Source organism: Hemicordylus capensis, chromosome 15 (genome assembly GCF_027244095.1).
Source record: "Hemicordylus capensis ecotype Gifberg chromosome 15, rHemCap1.1.pri, whole genome shotgun sequence".
Taxonomy (NCBI): domain Eukaryota; kingdom Metazoa; phylum Chordata; class Lepidosauria; order Squamata; family Cordylidae; genus Hemicordylus; species Hemicordylus capensis.
The window spans coordinates 19450799-19469081 of record NC_069671.1 but is presented as its reverse complement, the minus strand read 5'-3'; the positions used below and the strand labels follow the sequence as shown (position 1 = coordinate 19469081).

The 18283-nt window shown below is 54.0% G+C and overlaps 1 protein-coding gene across 2 annotated transcripts in view; it reads left to right on the top strand.

Annotated features, from left to right (window-relative positions):
• The window catches only part of MYO18B (myosin XVIIIB), a 108581-nt gene that overhangs the window by 53847 nt on the left and 36451 nt on the right, over positions 1 to 18283 (top strand). For both annotated transcript variants that reach the window (XM_053280153.1, XM_053280154.1), the window contains 9 exons: positions 223 to 342; positions 1524 to 1632; positions 3882 to 4006; positions 6214 to 6368; positions 8445 to 8568; positions 9510 to 9710; positions 10741 to 10851; positions 11362 to 11466; positions 12671 to 12826. In XM_053280153.1, the coding sequence (XP_053136128.1) occupies positions 223 to 342; positions 1524 to 1632; positions 3882 to 4006; positions 6214 to 6368; positions 8445 to 8568; positions 9510 to 9710; positions 10741 to 10851; positions 11362 to 11466; positions 12671 to 12826 (1206 nt within the window). The remainder of the gene's footprint in view (positions 1 to 222; positions 343 to 1523; positions 1633 to 3881; positions 4007 to 6213; positions 6369 to 8444; positions 8569 to 9509; positions 9711 to 10740; positions 10852 to 11361; positions 11467 to 12670; positions 12827 to 18283) is intronic.

The window sequence follows — 18283 nt, the reverse complement described above, 5'->3', positions numbered from 1 at the left end:
GTATATTAATGGCTATCAAAATGATTGCTTGTGATTGTTTTCATTACCGGAAAACCAATAAACCGAATTCTGTGACCTGTACTTATTATGCAGAAATCTATGAGAATATATCGTGCATTTTGCAAATCCTTTTTGCAAAGTCTTCTTAGCTATGGAGGGGAGAGGGACCCTCCCTTGAGGTGAAGGTCAAGGCCTTGTGCTCTGTGGCGTTTTTCCCTCCAGATCCTCGATCTTACCACGGAGCTGTCTGACGAACGCTTGAAGGGGGACGTGGCCTGTCAGGTCCTGGACGGAGAGCGGGCGGAGAGGCTGCGAGGGTCCAGGGAGGTCCAGGAGCTGCAGGTCTGTCCTGAGTGGGGCACGTGGGGGGATTGGGGCCTTGCCTGTGTGCTGGGCTTCCCCTCCCCCCAATTCCTCAGCACCAGGGAAAATCTCCTCCTACGCACCCTAACCGCCCCCAATCCACGTCTGAGCGATTCACAAATGACAGACTAATTTTGAGCTACAATCTCTCCCCACCCCGCGACCCACATCACTGCCGTTGCCGTTGGGTTGTGTGTAGCCATTAACACCCTCTTTGGAATCTGGTCTGTTCAATTTATTTTGCAATTTCTTCCTCTGCACTCGACTGCCTTGGTGCCCTCGGGGCGGCTTACAATGTAGCCAATACAGAGCCCACTACAAATTCATTATTTAAAACAGCAGTGGCATTAAATTTCAAGGATTGCTATCAACTATCGCATGTAGCAGTTGTGATCGTATTGCTTTTTAAAGACACCCTCCGATGAAATTTGAGGCGTGTTGGGAATTGGTAAGGTAAAGGTAAAGGGTGCCGTCAAGTCGATTTGGACTCCTGGTGCTCAGAGAGCCCTGTGGTTGTCTTTGGCAGAATACAGGAGGGGTTTCCCATTGCCTCCTCCCTCGCAGTATGAGCTGATGATGCCTTTCAGCATCTTCCTAGTTCGCTGCTGCCTGATATAGGTGTTTCCCATAGTCTGGGGAACATACCAGCTGAGATTTGAACCGGCAACCTTCTGCTTGTTAGACAAGCATTTGCCCGCTGCGCCACTTAAGGTGGTTGGGAATTGGTACCTTAAACTATTTTAATGCCCACTTGTTTAGTTTCTTGTGCTTGGGGTTGGCCATAACATCTCTCCTTCTACTCATCCCATTTTTAGTGTAATATTTTTTAGTGTAATATTTTCGGAGTGGCATGATTTTTTAAAAAAGAAACTTTACTGCATGCTCTGTGTCAAGTTCCATCACATCTAGCACAGTGTAGGAATTTACAGTGAAACTATTGGGGGAAAGCCCAACTCCTAAGGAGTATATTTAGACCAGGATGTTCTGTCAGCACTAAGATCCTTCCCTGTTTCCATTTCCAGCAGCTGACCAAGTCAATGAAAGCCAGGCCATGGGCCCACAGGCTTGCTGTGTGCCGTGGAAGCGCCACCTGGGTCCCGTGGCCAACACCCTTGCTTAGAAAAGCGAGCAGCAGATGCTGAGCCGTTTCTCTGTTTCAGAGCAAGCATGGCCAGTTGCAGAAGAAGCTGGAGGCGGCAGAAAAGCAGCTGGAGGAAACACAGCAGCAGCTTCAGTTGAGGGAAATTGGAGCAAACAGTTCTGGGAAAGGTATGGAGAAAACTCCCTTCCTAGGGGGCAACCCCTCCCCACTCTCTCGCCTTTCTAGAATTCATTCAAGGGTTGTAACAGGGAGAGAGCTTGCTGCGTCTTCAATCTGCATCTTGTGCGACCAAAGTGCACTTAAACACAGAGAGAGAGAGACACAGACAGACAGACAGACACTTATATCCTGCAGTGCTGTTCCTCCAAGGAGCCCAGAGCAATGAACATGGTTATGTTTCTCCTGACAACAACCCTGTGAGGTAGGCTGGGCTGAGAGAGAAGCGACTAGCCCAGAGTCACCCAGTGGGTTTCATGGTTGAACAGGAATTTGGACTCCGGTCTTCCCAGTCCTGGTCCAACACTCTAACCACTACTCCCATGCTGGCTCCGTGGACACAAACCAAATGCTGCAATAAACCAGCTTTGACACCATTGCACAGAAGATTTCAGAGAGGTTTTTGTTTTTCGGTGGGGTGTTTTCCCGATGTGCAGCTGCCGTCCTGCGTGTCAGTCAAGCACCACAAACAAAGAACCTTGATGCAGTTGCATGTATGATCACGCCCAGGCTTTGTGTGTGTGGTTTCTGTCCAAGCACATGAGAATGGCATCCAGGGGAAATGCCACAAAGGCATTCAGTTGCACAGGATTATGTCAAATCAAATCAAATCAAAATGGAAATTCCAAGGCTGGGACATCTGTGCAGCAGCTAGACTCGGGAGACCAGCCTTGGAGTCCGGAGCCGGGAGCTCCCTCCTTGCTCGGTTTCCTTGTTCCGGGTCTGGCTCTGCTCTCTGCACACACTCAGACACACCCTCCCCGCTTGTGGCCTCCACCCTCTTTGTGTCTGGAAAGGGTGTCTTGCTCTGTGGCAAAGTGGCCTCCCCTCCCCTCCTCCTCCTTTCCTCTTCTCCTGATGCTGCGGCTGCCCGCTGCCCCTCTAGATTGTCCCCTCTCTCTCTCTCTCGGGTTTGGGGAGTGACGCCTGCCTCCCCCCGTCATTCCGGCCAGGGAGAAGCGCCAGCACGGCCTGGGAGGGTGTCAGTTTGTGTCATGCCTCAGCCAGTCCCTCGGCCACCCTGGAGGATTTCTGCTCCAGATCTGTCAAGAGGACTTAGGAGAGGGAGATTTCTTAGGCAGCCTTGTGACTGTGTGTGTGTGTGTGTGTGTGTGTGTGTGTGTGTGTGTGTGTGTACCCGCGTGGATAACAGCTAAGGTTATTGTAAAGGTTGCAGGCGAGGTGCTGAGCTTTCCCTCAGCATGCCCCTCATGTCGTGGGGAAGAGTGGGAAGAGGTCCCAGCAGGGCCCTAATTTGGAGCTGGGGCCTGGGGGTGCAGAATCTGTTTGGAGAGGGCAAGTCCTGCCCCGGCAGTGATGCAGTATTGCAGGGACACGATCCTGCTTCCCCTCCTCCAGCAGGGATGCAAAGCCCTTGGCCTTTTCCATGGAAAGAAAATGCTGCTTTCGCTATTCCCGCCGTGGGTTCCATAAGTGAATATTGGGCGGCCTTTGCTTTTATTCCCATGCGTCCGATCTTCTGTTAGGAGGAGTATCCTGCCTCCGCCCTTGATGGCCGGCACTCCAGACTACTCTGCTGGGTGGAGAACCACAGGAGGTTCCAGCTCTGTAGGACTGGGGAACTACCCTTGAGTTCATGTAACGACACCTTGCTGAGAGCACAGGGCCTGCGAGGGCAAAACACAGGCAGTATGGAAGCACACTTAGCGGGCACATAGTAACACTGGTATAGCGTGCAATCTGGAAAGCCCAGAAGCGGTTGCCTGATTGCAGAAGTGTTGAAAACCACCGCATATCTCTGACCAGTGTTCCCTCTAAGGTGTGCGCATGTGCGTGCACTCACACATTTTTTGATGTCCGCTCAGTTAATTTTAGACCCTGCTCAGGTTGAATCAGGAAGGCCCCGTTCTGAATGCACCTGCGCACACACTGTCCTGATCCTGCCACCTAGAACAAAACTCATTCTGCACACAGATGAAAAAAAATGAAAGAGAACACTGTCTCTGACCCTTGTTGAAGCGGCTTCTGCCTTGGAACTATCCATGGTGCTGAAGCTTCACGCTGCCTTGCTGAGACTGGGTCTGTTGCCTTTCCAGACGTCTGGGTTTCTCCCCAGAGAAACACCTGAGAATTCTCAAGGGAAGCCAAAGAAGTGGCTTCTTTGAGAGGAGTGCAACGTCTCGGCGGAGGGGTGAGTTCTGCGCCTCCTTGTGCCAATCTGTCTCCTCCGGTCTTGCAGGCGAGGAGTGGCAGATGCACCTCGACTGTGCTCAGACGGAGATCGGGTTTCTCCGGAAGCGGATCACGCAGCTGGAGGAGAGGCTGGAGGTGGAACAGAAGGCCAAGAAAGATCTGGAGCAAAAGGTAGGCTGTGGAAGAAGCTGCCTACACAGACACCTTGATTTTTCCAGATCCCGGTTTCCCAGATTTTGGATTTTCCGGACAGTGTACAATTGGGGTCCCTCGAAGGGGGGAAGCCACCCAGCGCAGGCCTCCCTCCAGCTGCCGGTCTGACCTGGAGCCAGGCAGGAGGCTCTTCTGGTCTGCTGCAGCATTCCTCATTGTATGGCCCGGGGGGTGGGCCAGTGGGGGCCCCCATCAAGCCTCAAAGGAGCTCCGTCCAAAGCTGAATGCAGAGTCCCCCCGACGCCATGTGGAGGTGACCATGCCCACTCTGCAGTCCAGCCAGAGGTGGGGGTCTCCTTGAAGGGCCGCGGAGCCCTCTGCAGCCCCTGCCCCACCTTGGAAGGCGTGCACAGGGTGCTGGGGAGTGTCCCCCTTCCTAGTGCCCCCCCCAGCCTCCGAGCTCTGAAGAGAGGGCAGCTCTTCCTCTCTCAAGAGGCCCTTCCAGCACAGAGGCCAGCAGCACAGTGGGGAGTGGCTCTCGCACTGGGAGGGGTTTTGTTTGGTTTTGCCAAAGTGCCACCCCCCACCAAGTGAAAGATAATGAAGCTCACTGTTCTGCTGCATACTGCACAGAGGAACCTTGATTCCCTGGACAGTTGGCATTCTGGACAGACCTCCCCCCAATTAGTCTGGGGAATGGGCGTTTCTCTGTATTATGCATGCATGTGGGGATGCCATCACTTGCCCCTTGGCTCATGCCCGATGGTGAGGGCAGCAGAGCAGGGCCTCGGAGGAGGCTCACCCCAGAACAGGGACTCACACAGGCTCCTGGGAGGGAGGGCGACCTCTTCCTCTTAGGCCTCCTCAGAGCAAATGTTCTAATTCAAATGTGGACGTGCTTTGCGTGGCAAGCCACACGCCCACCAGAAGCCGGCGCTGCCCTGCCCAACGCTTTCAGCAGAGATTCGGAGTTTGCTTTTCGCGACACGGAGCCCCCGGGAGGAGCGGCCGGGAACCGTGCACAAAGAGCGGGCAAGAAATAGCGAGCGAAATTCGCAGTCCATTAAAATGTAATGAAGCCGTGGCCATTCCTGAGAGCCGGGGTGAAGGCAAACAACCCATTTGCATTCAGACTCTTGTCTGGAATTACAGGCTTCATTAATTCAACATTCTGCTTACTTAAAGTGACTCCTGCATAGTGTTCGCTGCTCTGAGTCCCCTTCTCTGCCAAGGCCTGGCGACCCAAAGATGCTGGGGAGAGGGCCAAGCTGCTTCTTCTGCGCCTGGGCCCCACGGCAAAGCGCCAGGACAAACCTGACGCAGGAACAGAGGAAGCTGCCTTCCGCTGAGTCAGACCCTTGGTCCAGCTCGCTCAATATTGTCCACACTGACTGGCAGCAGCTCTTCAAGATTTCAGGCAGGAATCCCTGGAGATGCTGCCAGGGAGTGAAACTGGCAGCAAGCAGGACTTTTGTCCCCTTAGCGAAGCAGGGCCCACCCTGGTTACATATGAATGGGAGATTAGAAGTGTGAGCACTGGAAGAGATTCCCGGCCTCAGGGGATGGACCCGCTCTGGGAGCTGAGAGACTCCTGCCTGCAGCCTTGGAGAAGCCGCTGCCAGTCTGTGAAGACAATACTGAGCGAGATAGACTAAGGATCTGACTCAGTAGATGGCAGCTTCCTAGGTCCCGATGACCTTCTGCATGCAGGCACCTAGATGCTCTGCCGCTGAGCTTCAGCCCTGTCCCCTGAAGGGAATACCTTATAGTGCTCACACTTGTAGTTTCCCATCCAAATGCCAACCAAGATGGACCCTGCTTAGCAAAGGGGACAATCCATGCCTGCCACCCACAAGACCACACCGCCTCCCCTCCCAGGCTCCTTTATTAAGAAGCGTTTAGACAAATCCATGGAGGCCCAGTCTATCAGCTGCTAGTAGCTATGGACACGGATTAGATCCTCCAACTTCAGAGGCAGTCTATCTCTGAATACTAGGGACCAGGCAATAGTGAAGGTCTGCGGCCTCCATGCCCTACGGAAGGGCTCCCTGGAGGAATTCGGCTGGCTACTCCTGGAAACCAAATGCTGGGTTTATAGGGCTAGGAGGAGGCCATTTAAGAAGCGTGCATCTACTTGGTTGGATGTGCTCCCAGGCACCCCTCAGGGACACTCCTCCCCGGGTCCCTCTCGCTCTCGCTCCTCACCTCGGGTCTCCCCTTTGCAGCTCAGCGAGGCGCAGAAAGCCTACGAGGGTGCCAGGCGGACGGCGCAGCCGCTGAAACGGAAGTGCAAGCAGTTGCTGTGTGATCTGGAGGACACCCGCGTGCTGATGGAAAGCCAGCAGGGCCGCAACCATGACTTGGAGAAGAAGCAGAAGAAGTAAGGGTCTGGGGGAGCACCGTGGGGCACCAGGCGTGGGGCAGTGAAGAGAAGCTGGGTCTCGCCAAAGGCCTGCACGGAATCCTGGGCATTTGACTTCCCAGACGTCTTGTTTTCTAAGCCCCCGTATACTAGGAACTTGCCTAGGAACAGAGGCAGCTGCCATATCCTGAGTCAGGCCCTTGGTCCATCTAGCTCAGTATTGTCTGCACAGACTGGCAGCGACTTCTCCAAGGGTGCAGGCAGGAGTCTCTCTCGGCTCTGCCTTGGAGATGCTGCCAGGGAGGGAACTGGGGACCTTCTGCAGGCCAAGCAGGCAGGTGCTCTTCTACTGAGATGTGGCTCCATCCCCCGAGGGGAATCTCTTCCAGTGCTCACACATGGAGTCTCCCATTCAAATGCAAACCAGGACAGACCCTGCTTAGCACAGGGGGCAATTCATGCTTGCTGCCACAAGACCAGCTGTCCTCCCTGCCAAAATAAATGAACAGAAAAGCTTCGGATCGGTGCTGGCCTGTCCTGAGCCTTCCCGGTCCTGACCCTGCGCAAACATCCCTCTCCAAACCCAGCCCTCCTTCTCACCTCTCGGTGCAGCCCTGACCGCGTCCTCCCCCGTTCGGGCCTCCATGTCACACGCGTTTCATTAAAGACGCAGAAACTCCTTGTCCGTCCATTCGAGGCGGTGGATGTTCTGCGCGGAATTCAAACGGCAAGGCCATGAATTATGAATGGGGAGCTCATGAATTGCTAATCTAATCAAATGATTCCAATCTCATCCCCGCTATTGGAGGGTGTTCAGCTTGTGCGGACATTCTGGGACGTGGCCGATTTGAAGGTTGCTTTTTAGCATCCCCTTGTAAAAAGAGAGAGCGAGAGAGAGAGTGGGAAGCGGCCATGGACCACGTGAGAGCGTTGGTCTGTCTAGCCCACCACGGCTCTGGCCCCTTCCCCACGCCGGGGGTCCTTCTCGCTGCAGGTGCCCAGGCCTCAAAGTGGGTCCTCCTGCCTGCAACACAGGTGCCCTCCCACTGAGCTGAGATCCCGATTTGGGTGGCGTCTCTGCAGCGTCATGGAGGAGGAGGAGGAGGAGAGACGGTGCCCATGGCTCAGCGGCCAAGCCTGTCTTGGCTTTGTGAGGGGTCAGATCCAGGGGGCAGGAGTGGGGCGGTCCCTGCAGCCGCCCTCTCTTTCTCAGAGACAGAACTGCAGTTTCTCCAGAGCGGGACCCCAAGCCAAGAATGCCAGGGTTCCTCCAACCAGACAAAGCAGGGCCTATCTTCAGGGGTCTTCCCCTCATTGGAAGGAACAGAGGAAGCTGCCATCTACTGAGTCAGACCCTTGGTCCATCTGGCTCGGGATTGCCTGCACAGACTGGCAGCGTCTTCTCCCAGGTTGCAGGCAGGAGTCTCTCCCAGCCCTATCTGGAGTTGCTGCCAGGGAGGGGACTTGGGACCTTCTGCATGCATGCAAGCAGGTGCTCTTCCCAGAGCGGCCGTATCCCCATATAACTTACAGTGTTCACATGTCGTCTCCCATTCAGATCGGAGACTACAAAGAGGATCATTCATGCTTGCAAAGAGGCCAATTCATGCTTGCCAATTCATGCCAAAGACCAGCTCTCCTGCTCTGGGAGACCTCCTCCTCTTCCTCCCCCCCCCCCCCGGCCAGAGATGCTGGGCTTTCGGCTGGGAGTCCGATGGCCTGGTGAACTATTCAGGGGCATTGCAGCACTCAGACCACCGTGCAAGCCTTCTCCCGGAAACAGGGCTGTGCAATATTGGCAGTGGCTCAGCGGGCAGGATGGAGCCCAGGGATTGGCTCGGCCTCATTTCAATATCTGGAGCTGGGCCTTCTGCCTCGGCCCGGACTCTCTTCCTGCTGCACTTCTGGGTCCTGCGGTTCTCTCTGCAGCCCCTGAACCCAGGGACCACCCCGGACACCACGCCTTTCAGGCCAAGGGGGTGGCCGTCCGCTGCCCCGGCGTGGCCCGGAGTGCTCTCAGCCTACAGCTTTGTCCCGTAGCGGAGAGCCGGGCACGGGGGACGGAGGGCCAACGGCATGTCTCACTCCCGGCAGGTTTGACATGCAGCTGGCCCAGGCCTTGGGGGAGTCGGCCTTCGAGAAGAGCCTCCGCGAGAAAGTTATGCAAGAGAACACCAGCCTGAACTTTGAGGTGGGGAAGCTGCAGCGGAGCTTAGAGGTAAGGGCCCCGGAGAAGGAGGCACTTCTGCTTAACTGGGCAAAGAGGCACCTTTGAAAAATGGTGATGCTCTTGTATTTAGCAGGGGGGAGCAACTGGCCCTATCCGTCCCCAGCACAACATCCCTCCAGTGGCTGTTGCTGGTGTCTCTCTTATATGTGTGTGTGTGTTTTTTTAAGATTGTGACCCCTATGGGGACAGGGGTTTTTCTTTCTTTCTTTCTTTCTTTCTTTCTTTCTTTCTTTCTTTCTTTCTTTCTTTCTTTCTTTCTTTCTTTCTTTCTTTCTTTCATCCCTCCCTCCCTCCTCCCTTCCCTTCCCTTCCCTTCCCTTCCCTTCCCTTCCCTTCCCTTCCCTTCCTCCCTCCCTCCCTCCCTCCCTCCCTCCTTCCTTCCTTCCTTCCTTCCTTCCTTCCTTCCTTCCTTCCTTTCTTTCTCTCTCTCTCTCTCTCTTTCTCTATGTAAATCACTTTGGAAACATTTGTTGACAAGTGGTATATAAGTATTAGTAGTAGTAATAGTCTAGGTGGTTTCCTCTAGGTGACCTCAGAGCAGAGGTCATGTGAATCAGCCTATAAAGTAGACACCCGCAACAGCCATTGGGAAAGCACTGGGCTTGGAGACACACACACACACACACACACACCTGCCAGCCATAGGGTCATGTGGTGGAGTCAGTCGATCGATCAATTGATTGATTGGTGGAGTCAGTTCCCCCACCCCGGCAGCATCTGTGTGGAATGAATGCGCCAAGGGATCTGTACAGGTGATACCCGTGGAAGTGGCGCTAATAGTGGCACAACTCTTGTCCGGTTCTCAGAGTTTGGCTTTCCACTTTGGAACCCCCCAATCTGGTTTTCAACCCAGGGCTCTCCAATCAGCTTTTTTGGAATCTCCACTTCCTGATCTCAGTGTTTCCATTGACACCCCTCCCCGCCCCCAGGAAAAAGAACTGGAGAACGCCAGTCTCAACCGGCGGATTGCGGTGCTGAGCGCTCGCATGGAGGAGCTCAGCAATTCTGGCAGCCTGGATCCCAATGCTGTGGCCGCCCTCCGGAAGAAGCTCTGGGACCTGGAGTCAAGCGCCTCTGAGCAGCAGAAAGAGCTCAGCCAGCAAGCCAACAGCATCGAGCACTTGGAGCAGGTAAGCCGCCTCCGGCCGGGCCGGATTCCCGCCTGCGTTGAGATGGCGCCTCCCCCTTCGGTGGGTCCCAGAGCGTGTGCTTTATAGCAGGGCGGGGGGAGCTTGTGGTGTGTGCCGTGGTCTAGTGGGGCGAAGAGAGGGAGCAGCCCACATCTCGCCTCTGCTTCAGCTCACCGGCAAACCTCAGTCTTCCAGACTCCCATCTGTAGCATGGGGACAATCCCCTGAGCCTGCCTGCCAGGATTTACTGCAAGGATTACAAGAAGATGATAGGGCCATTCATTTGTTACTTCTTCTTTTTTAACTATTTAAAAATGCTTTTGTTAACACTGTTTTGTTTTTGTTTTTAAATATGGTTTTAAAATTGCTTAAGTTGCTTTTATTGAGTTGTATTGTGTTAAGTTGTGTACACTGCCTTGAGATTCAGGTATGAGGTTTGGGGTGGTTTGTAAATGTAATAAACTTAAACTTAAACTTAAACTTAAACTTAAACTTAAACTATGATTGTCATTAGGGTGGGAGAAGCCCCCTCTCCTGTTTCAGGGGCTGGGTGCACTCTTGTTGTTTGATTGTGTGTTAGATAAGAACAAGATTGAAGTCCTTGCTGGGTGGGAGGATTTCACCAGCACCGCCCCCCCCTAAATTGCACCCTCAGCTTCTGAACGAGGTGGGTGGCGGAATGGTCCTCCCCAGTTCCTTCCTCTGACCTTGTTTTTATCCAGCACATGATTCAGAACTGAGGGCAGCATTTCCAGCTCCTGAATTAGGGTGGGGGCAGTGTTCCCTCTCACAGGGATTCCCAGATGTGGTTGACTACAACTCCCATAACCCCCAAGCAAAGGCTGTTGCAGCTGAGGATGCTGGGAGTTGTAGTCAGCGGCATCTGGGAATCCTTGTGAGAGGGATCACGGGGTGGGGGGCTTCTCCTACCCACATGAGGACCGTGTGAACTGCCTTGATGTGAGGGGCCCTCGCTGAACACTCGGAGGGGCCCCTGAGGGTGACAATGGTTGTCCTGGGCCTCCCTCAGCTTCACCTGAGACTCGAGCTGGAGATAGAGAGGACGAAGCAGCTTCACCAGAAGGAGCTGGAAGACAAAGAGGAAGAGCTGGAAGACGTCCGGCAGTCATGCCAGAAAAGGGTGAGGATCATCTCTGTGTGTGTCAATTGCCCTGAGCTGGCCATTTCTCTAGCTCTGGTGGTTCTGCTGCACTCCCCTCCCACCCCCAAAGGCTGCCCCATTCATTTCAAAGCGACACCTAGCTAATGCGTGGCACCTGCTTCCTCTGGATTGAGGAGGCGTATGCAGCTGACTTGTGGAACTCACTGCCACTGGATCTCCATCTACAGGAAGATGGAGGCCCTTGAAAGCCAGTTTGGCAGAGGCTGCCTGTCAAGGGCCTCCATCTCGATGCTTGTGTGGATTCAACCAGTTCCTCCCCTGCTTCCCAGCAATGCCCTCGAAGTGCCCTGCGCAGCCTGAAACAGGACATAGAAGCCACAGATACCCACCCGTGCACTTCTCGGGGTCCCAGCGGCGGCCAGCAGAGCCGTGCCCGCGACGGGCTGATGGGGCAGAGCTCGCGGCTTCAGGCTGCCGGCTCCCCTGGGAGGCTGCCTTCTGCCGGCTGAGCCCGGTCTGTCTTTGCAGCTCCGTCAGCTGGAGATGCAGTGTGAGCAGGAGAGCGAGGAGAAGCAGACCATCCTCCGCGAGAAGCGGGACTTGGAAGGCCTCATCGCAACCCTTTGTGAACAGGTGAGGAGGCAACTCCACCCTGGTGCTCATGAAAAGCCGAGTATCCGTCTGTGTCTGGACTGCACCGTTTCCGACGGTGGCTGGAGCCGCTTGCAGCTGAGTCCTTACACTTGCCTGCCCACTGCCCAGGGGGTCTCATTCAAAATAAAATGTGTGCCACATGTGTGTGTGGCTTGGGGAAGGAAGCCCAGCAGGAGTTTGGGGGGGGGGTGTAGCTCCATGGCAGAGCGCCTGCTTTGCCTGCAGAAGGCCCCAGGTTCAATCCCTGGCAGCATCTCTGGGTCGGGCCGAGAGAAACCCCTGCCTGGAGTGCTGAAGTGCTGCTGCCAGTTAGTGCAGACCGTACTAAGCCAGTTGGACCAAGGTTCTGACTCAGTCGGAGGCAGCCCTCCTCTGTTCGTGTTTCCCTACTTCCCCCAGCTAGATAGCCCCGTGGTTCCTTGTGCCTTGCTGATGGATGGTTGGGTTTCTGCTGGGCCCAGGGGCGTATCTAGGGTGGGGCAGGCGGGGCACGTGCCCCAGGCGCCACTTGAAGGGGCGCACCATTTTTTAAAATGAAAATTTTCTAAAAAGAATGCCCACTGAAAACAAAATGGCCACTACAGATGCTCAAATGGCCTCTGCAAGGCCCTAGTATCTGAGAAAAGTCAAATTCTCCATTTATTTTTAAAACTTATGTAATAGTGATACTACAATGCACAGTAGAGAATTAGACAGGCACTTCTGTTTAGTTTTCCAAGTACACCTCCACGTAGTATTTGGGTATTTCATGAGCCCCAGCAGACTGAAATTTGTAGTCTTCCAGCATTTTTTGGTCTGGCTACAGCCACTGCTAAATAGTTTTTGAAATATTAAAAGATTAACGAGCTTGACTTGTATATTTGAGCTGATATTATGGTAAAGTTATCTGAAAGATGGGTGTCAGATGTTTGGACAGGGGGCGCAATTTCAGTGCTTGCCCTAGGCGTTATTTTCCCTAGATACGCCTCTGGCTGGGCCCTTGGAGCAGAAGTGGTCCCACCCGGCCACCCCTGTCCCGATGCGAGAGGACAGCTGCGAAAGAGGGCCCGGCATCGGTTCCAGGGCTGAGAAGCACCAGGCAGGAGCCGCTGAAGGGGCTGGCGTGGAAGCCGAGCCGCCGGGGGCTGCTCTTGCCAGGGGCCTTTTGCACCAAGGGCCAGCTGACCTCCCCTTCCTTCTCCAGATTGGCCACCGGGACTTTGACGTGGAGAAACGGCTCCGGCGCGACCTGAAGAGGTCCCACGCCCTGCTGGCCGACATGCAGCTGCTGCTGGAGACCGCGGGGGGAGAGTCTGCCCCGCCGGGGGGCCGAGAGGAGCTGGAGAAGCTTCGCAGCCAGGTGGGTGGTGATGCTGGTGGGCTGAGGAGGATTTCCGCCCCGCCCCCCGTTTAATCTCACAACGACCCTGCGAGGCAGGCCAGGCTGAGAAAGTGCCATGGGACCAAGGATTTGAACCTCTGCCCTCCCAGCCAACCCTGGGCTGCAGCGCTTGACCTACAACTCCCATAAATAATCCCTGGCTATGGGCCACTGCAGTAGATGTCAGCTTCCTGTGATCTGCCCTCCAGGCCCGACTGGAGCCAGAGCTGAGAAAATGGGGGGACGGGGACCTAGAGCCCACTCCAGGGAAGGTGCCTGCAGCCTGGTGTGTGGGGCAGGAATGAAGCTCTCAACCCACCAGCCTGCTCCTGCCTTGGGTGCAGACAGGAATCCTTCTCCGGAAGCGTTTAGAGGTGTTAATGAAGGCAATTAGTTAAATAGATTGTTTGCTGGCTTTATTTCCATGGCCTTTGCTAATTAGTCCCTCCTCGGTGGTGTGTTTCCTTCTGCTTTTCTACCCTCTTGCAATTACCAGGTGCAGCTTTCTGCATCTGTTTGGGGGGGGGAGGGTTTCTGAGAGCATCTGGGTTGCAAAGCGGACCTGTCTGGACCGCACAGAGGCCGCTTGGCTTTGCTTTGCACACAGGGCTGTCTCGTTCAGGGCAAGCACGACAGATCTCCGTACAAATCCAGATGGGAAGGTTGGAGAAGTGGCAGGGAAAGGCCCATAAACTCCTCACCACCTCTAAACTTTTGGAGGAGATTCTGGGGCTGTAACCTTAAGTGGCGCAGCGGGGAAATGCTTGACTAACGAACAGAAGGTTGCCGGTTCGAATCCCCGCTGGTTCTATATCGGGCAGCAGCGATATAGGGAGATGCAGAAAGGCATCGTCTCATCCTGCGTGGGAGGAGGCCATGGTGCACCCCTCCTGGATTCTACCAAAGACAACCACAGGGCTCTGTGGGCACCAGGAGTCGAAAACTGACTTGACGGCACACTTTACCTTTACGTTTAAGCGAAGGGAAGAGATGACAAATACTCAAATGCTTCCTCTCACTAATCTTGTAAAAGGTTCCCTGCTTGGAGCTAGAAATCAGCTGCTCCAAGCTAGAAGGAGAGCTGGTCTTCTGGCAGCATGCGTGAGTTGCCCCCTTTGCTAAGCAGGGTCCACCCTGGTTTGCATGGGGGTGGGAGTCTACATGTGTGAGCGCTGTAAGATATCCCCCTGAGGGGATGGAGAAGAGCATCAGGAGGTTGCATGTTCCCTCCCTGGCAGCATCTCCAAGAGAGGGCTGAGAGAGACTCCTGCCTGCAACCTTGGAGAAGCTGCTGCCAGTCTGCGTAGACAACACTAAGCTAGATGGACCAAGGGTCTGGCTCAGTATATGGCAGCTCCCTATGTTCCTAAGGTCCCAGGTTCCCTCCCTGGCAGCGTCTCCAGGTATGGCTGAGAAAGACTCCTGCCTAACACCTTGGAGATCTGCTGCCAGTCAGCGAGGACCAGGCCTGCTCAACTTCGGCCCTCCTGCAGATGTTGGCCTACAATTCCCATAATCCCTGGCTATTGGCTGCTGTGGCTGAGAATTATGGGAGTTGTAGTCCAAAAACAGCTGGGGGGCCCTAAGTTGAGCAGGCCTGGTGTAGACCATCTTGAACTAGATGGACCAAGGGTCTGACTCGGTCGAAGGCAACTCCCTTCCTCCCCGTCCTTCTCCTGGGGAGATCTGGCCAAACGGCAGAGACGTTACGGAATGTTCACCAGCATTTGGACAACGGAGGGGAAAGGACCGGTCTTAGAATATGGGCAACCAACGCAGTGGCTGTGAGGGGTGGGAGGAGAAATCCCTCTCGCAGGAGCCCAGGCGGGAAGGCCGTGCCTGCTGCTGCTGCTGCCGGTAAGTCACCGGTGGGGCAGTCAGGGGTGTTAAAACAATGGAGAATTGCCGTCTAAAGGTGCTTCACGGCCCTGCCTGATCCTGGCGTTGGAGGCGCTGATTTGTAGCGCCAATCGAAGCCGGCGTTCCAGGTGCAGCAGCGCCTTAGATCAGGAGTGGGCAGGAGCCGGGCGAGAGCTCCCAGCAAGTGTGGCAAAGCAGCTGCTCGCTGACGGAGAGAGACCGAGGAGAAGGGGGGTGCCCATTTAGTGTCACCAGCCTCCCAGCGCCCTTAAATCAATAACCCGCCCCGCTTATTTCCATCCACACACGCCGTTCTGGAGACGCGAGCAATTACAGCGAGCACACATCTATAATTGGGAGGATAATTCGGCGTAAATAACATCTGGGAGCTGCAGCTGTTTCCACCTGGCGGGAGGGAGGGGGTGAGATGAGGAAGTGGCTGGCAGGGGCCTCGTGTGGCTTGGTGGCCACTGCCCTTCAGGAAGGAGCCAGGGGAGAGAGGCGGTCTTGTGGCCGCGGGCATGAATTGGTCCCCTTGGCTAGGCAGGGTCTGCCCTGGTTTGCATTCGGATGGGAGGCTCCATGTGAGCCTGCGTAGGATGGGCCGTAACTCAGTGGAAGAGCCTCTGCTTGCATGCAGAAGGTCCCAGGTTCACACTCTGGCAGCATCTCCTGGTAGGGCTGGGAGAGACTCCTGCCTGGAACCCAGGAGGGCTGCTGCCAGCCAGTGCTGATGATACTGAGCAACATGATGGACCAGGGGTCTGACTCAGTAGAAGGCAGCTTCTTGTGTTCGGCTGCACCCAGACTATTTGCAGATGGGCAGATATCCTTCCCTCCTTCCCTTCGCCATTGTCTTTGCCTGTTGTGCATGACCAAAACTGCACCCTGTGCATCTGGCAGGCTTTGGCCGTCTGCTGCTGTTGCTCAGAGACATAAATAACCAAGGGTTGCCCCTTGGGCCATGACGGGCCTTGGGGGTTAATTGGCAAAGTTAACTGGTACTTTGCCTAGCTTGGCTGCTAAGCATAATTTATCTCAAAGTCACACAGGACTCTAATCCAGAAGAAAAAGGCGCAAGCTTCATTGCACGACAGGGTGTGTGTTAGGAATGTGCTTGAACCTGGGTGATTCGAGTGATTCGAATTTTCAAAGGCAGTATTCAAATTTGAATCGAATCACCCCTTAATGGTGCAATTTGATTCGATTTCAAATCAGATTTTAAAAATTCGATTCAAATTCGATTTGAGAGCTGTTTGGCCCCTTTTAAAAACCATTCACCCCCGCTTTTAAAAGGTGCCAAAACAGGCTCAAATCAATTTGAATTTGAATTGCATTTTTGGAGCAGATTCAAATTTGACTTGAATTTGAAACGAATTATCAGAATTCAATTCAAATTCAAAACAAACTAAAAAAAATTGTTTTGTGCACATCTCTAGTGTTTGTTCTTCCAGCTTCAAGGTTGCCCCGTGAACTTTGCAAAGTTCACGGGGCAACCTTGGTCCCAGGTTCCCTCCCTGTCAGCATCTTCAGGTGGGGCTGCCAGGGGAGTCTCCTACCTGAAACCTTGGAGTGCCGCTGCTACCAGTCAGAACTGGCAATACTGAGCTCGGTGGCCCAGTGGTCCAACTCAGTTGGAGGCAGCTTCCTCTGTACCGATGCAATCTTGCTGAAACTAAGCTCGTCTGGACTGGGTCAATGCTGAGATGGGAGACCACGTAGGAGCTCCATGAATATCACTGTGAGTCCCTGGAAAGGGGAACAAGATGAGGCATAAGTGGAATAGATAACCCCACCAGCCACAGTGGCCCAAGAGGACCAGTGTCAGCATCGCTATGGAGAGAGAGAGAGAGAGAACGAGAGAGAGAGAGCTCTTTGCCGGCCTCCGGGGACTTCCCTTCCTGTAAGCGGTGAGTTCCGTTTCCCGGCTGGCCCGGAGAGAATTCTCTTCTTCATCTTTCCGGGTGTTAATGCCACACTTAAAAATTAATCCCCACTGGTCTGCTGGGTCCTCCTTTGGCACTTAAGACAGATGGTGCTCATTGGCTTGCATTTTCTCTCCGTCTCGGTGGGGTTTAATTGGGCCATTTGTTACAATTTGACAACGGCCCTTTCCTGAATCCCGGTTGCTTTTCCTTCAAGAATGAAAACGCCCTTGCTGTAAATGTGACCCTTTTCGGCAACCGTCTCGAGAAGCGACCGATTCAAGGAGAATCGGCACAGCTTAGGAAGGGTCAATGGTGAGCCGTGTTCCCTGTGACAGGGATTCCCAGATGCTGTTGACTACAACTCCCATGATCCCTAGCTGCAGTGGCCAAAGGCCATCTAGAGATCCCTGTTTGGGAGCACACTGCTACTTCAGGTAACTCACAAAAACCACCCCATCGCATTTGGAGAGGAGAGCGTCTCTTGGGGTAGCAAGCGCGAATTGTCCCCTTTGCTAAGCGGGATCCACCCTGGTTTACATTTCAATGGGAGACTATGTATGTGAGCACCGGAAGGTTTTCCCTTGAGGGGATGGGGCCTCTATGGGAAGAGTGCCTACCTGCTTGCATGCAGAAGGTCCCAAGTTCCCTCCCTGGCAGCATCTCCAGATAGGGCTGGGAGAGATTCCTGCCTGGAGAAGCCGTTGCCAGTCTGGGTAGACAATCTTGAGTTAGATGGACCAATGGTCTGACTCAGTAGATGGCAGCTTCTTATGTTCCTATGATGGCATGAGTATGTTTATTAAATTAATGAGGAATTAGATGGGTGCATTCAGGGACACTCGCCTGGTTGGCAAAAGCTGCCCCCTTCCCCTGTTGACCTTTGAGCTGTTTTGAGTTTCTTTCTCTTTGCTTTTAATTGGCAAGCCTGCCCCTTTTAAAAATACTTGATTTGCTCAAGATGGAAACCATCAAGAGCAAATCTGGCTCCTCAATTGCATAGTTCCATCCCGAGCTCTCTTTCGAGGTGTGAGGCTAGCTTTTGAATGTTTGGAATGATTTGAACGGAGGCCTTTGTGGGGCCTTTACTTGCTTTTCTAGTGAATATGCTTGCTAGTGAACATAGGAACATAGGAAGCTGCCATATACTGAGTCAGACCCTTGGTCCATCTAGCTCAGTATTGTCTTCACAGACTGGCAGCGGCTTCTCCGAGGTTGCAGGCAGGAATCTCTCTCAGCCCGATCTTGGAGATGCTGCCAGGGAGGGAACTTGGAAGCTTCTGCTCTTCCCAGAGCGGCTCCATTCCCCTGCAGAGGGGAATCTCTTCCAGTGCTCACACTTCTAGTCTCCCATTCATATGCAACCAGGGCGGACCCTGCTTAGCTAAGGGGACCAGTCCTGCCTGCTGCCACCAGACCAGCTCTCTCCCCTCCTGGTGAGTTTCTGGCGGGGTGCAACAAAGTGCAAGTGATCGCGGGCAAGCCTTAGGAGTTCCTCGCAAATGCCAATAACAGCATTTATTATCCTGTAACCGATAAAGAAGCTGCCGTATCATTAAAGACAGTTTTTCTGGATGAGGCAGTTCTTAGCACATGCTCACCAAGGAGCATAATAGCTTGTGGCCAGGATTTATTTGTTAAGAGGCTTTTG